This window comes from Alligator sinensis, unplaced genomic scaffold (assembly GCF_000455745.1).
Source record: "Alligator sinensis unplaced genomic scaffold, ASM45574v1 scaffold520_1, whole genome shotgun sequence".
NCBI lineage: Eukaryota > Metazoa > Chordata > Crocodylia > Alligatoridae > Alligator > Alligator sinensis.
The window spans coordinates 847,886-849,278 of record NW_005842064.1 but is presented as its reverse complement, the minus strand read 5'-3'; the positions used below and the strand labels follow the sequence as shown (position 1 = coordinate 849,278).

At 47.2% G+C, this 1,393-nt stretch overlaps 1 protein-coding gene across 3 annotated transcripts in view; it reads left to right on the top strand.

The window, feature by feature from the left end:
- The window catches only part of HOXB7 (homeobox B7), a 5,416-nt gene that overhangs the window by 452 nt on the left and 3,571 nt on the right, over window positions 1-1,393 (top strand). For 2 of the 3 annotated variants that reach the window (XM_025203797.1, XM_025203796.1), the window contains one exon: window positions 571-1,297. In XM_025203797.1, the coding sequence (XP_025059582.1) occupies window positions 898-1,297 (400 nt within the window). In that variant the 5' untranslated portion in view covers window positions 571-897. Of the gene's footprint in view, window positions 1-6; window positions 1,298-1,393 lie in introns of those variants that run through there. The other variant, XM_006023286.3, reaches the window with a different exon arrangement.

Here is a 1,393-nt window from a genome sequence, read left to right as displayed (position 1 = left end):
TCCCCTTCCTCCTCCTTGGAATAAATGAGACAGGTTACTTTTTTGGAAGGTTTGTCTGCTTCCCCAGCAGAAAGCAAGTCAGCCAGCTGGTAACGTTTTACTTGTAACTGTAATTGGCTCCCCCAGAACCGCTGACACGCTGAACAAGGGATCTGTAGAGTCTTTTATTTTTCGCAACAAGGAAAAAAAAAGAGCAAATGCCAGCTCAATGCGTAGCTCGACGCCTGTGGCATTGGAATAAATTAAATATAGAGCTGAATGGCATTTAGGGAAGGGGGGGGACCCGAAAGTAATAGGTATCAATGAGACATTTGTCTTTTGGGTGCTAGAGCTAGGAGGGGGGGGAGGGGGAAATTATGTAGAGTCTCGTGAAAAACTATGACAAAGACAGTGAAATGGGGCGAAGGAAGAGATTTCAGAGGGAATCAATAAAAGAATAAATAGGGCTCCGTTCATTTATTTCTTCCAGCAAAAAAGGGGGGGAGAGAGAGAGAGAGAGGCTGGTTTATCACCAATGTGCTTTTCCCCTCTCTCTGTTTCTCTCTCTCTTTCTTCCTTTCTTCGTCTCAGTTGAAAACTGATTACAGGTTGCTTATCGACTCGAGCACAATTCCACCCCTTCTCGCATAGATCTTGGAGGGTTTAGATCCCATCAATTATTTATCATATTTTATAAATCCAACAGTACTACAATTTTTTTTTCCACATTACAAGGAGCCAGTGGGGGAGCTGGCCGTTGATTGGAGCTGGCAAAATCACGTGCCCCGGAGTCACATGGTCAGGGAGGAAAAAGGGGTCCTTTTTGGTGTAAATCTGGACTCTAATTCCGTAATATATCACGGTACCTCGTAAAACCGACACTAAAACGTCCCGGCCTACAAATCACCCGGCCAAATTATGAGTTCATTGTATTATGCGAATGCTTTATTTTCTAAATATCAACCCGCAAGTTCGGTTTTCCCATCCGGAGTCTTTCCTGAGCAAACTTCTTGCGCTTTTGCCTCCAACACCCAACGAACGGGTTATGGCTCTGGGTCGAGTTCCTCCTTCGCTGCCTCCATGCCTGGGTTATACACCAATGGTAGCAGCATGCACCCGCAGCCCGCTAGCATGTACTCCACCAGCTACGGCCTGGAAAGCAGTTCTTTCAACATGCACTGTTCTCCCTTTGAGCAAAACCTCTCAATGATGTGCCCCGGAGATGCCTCCAAGCAGAACTGCAACAAAACGGATCAGAGGGACTCAGACTTGCAAAACGAGAGTAACTTCCGGATCTACCCCTGGATGAGGAGTACAGGTAAGTGCAAGGGCTCCTTTAGGGAAGGCGCCTGGGGGGGGGAGGGGGGTGTAAATTATTTTATGGCGTTGCAAGGGGGAGAGGAGAGGGAGGCAG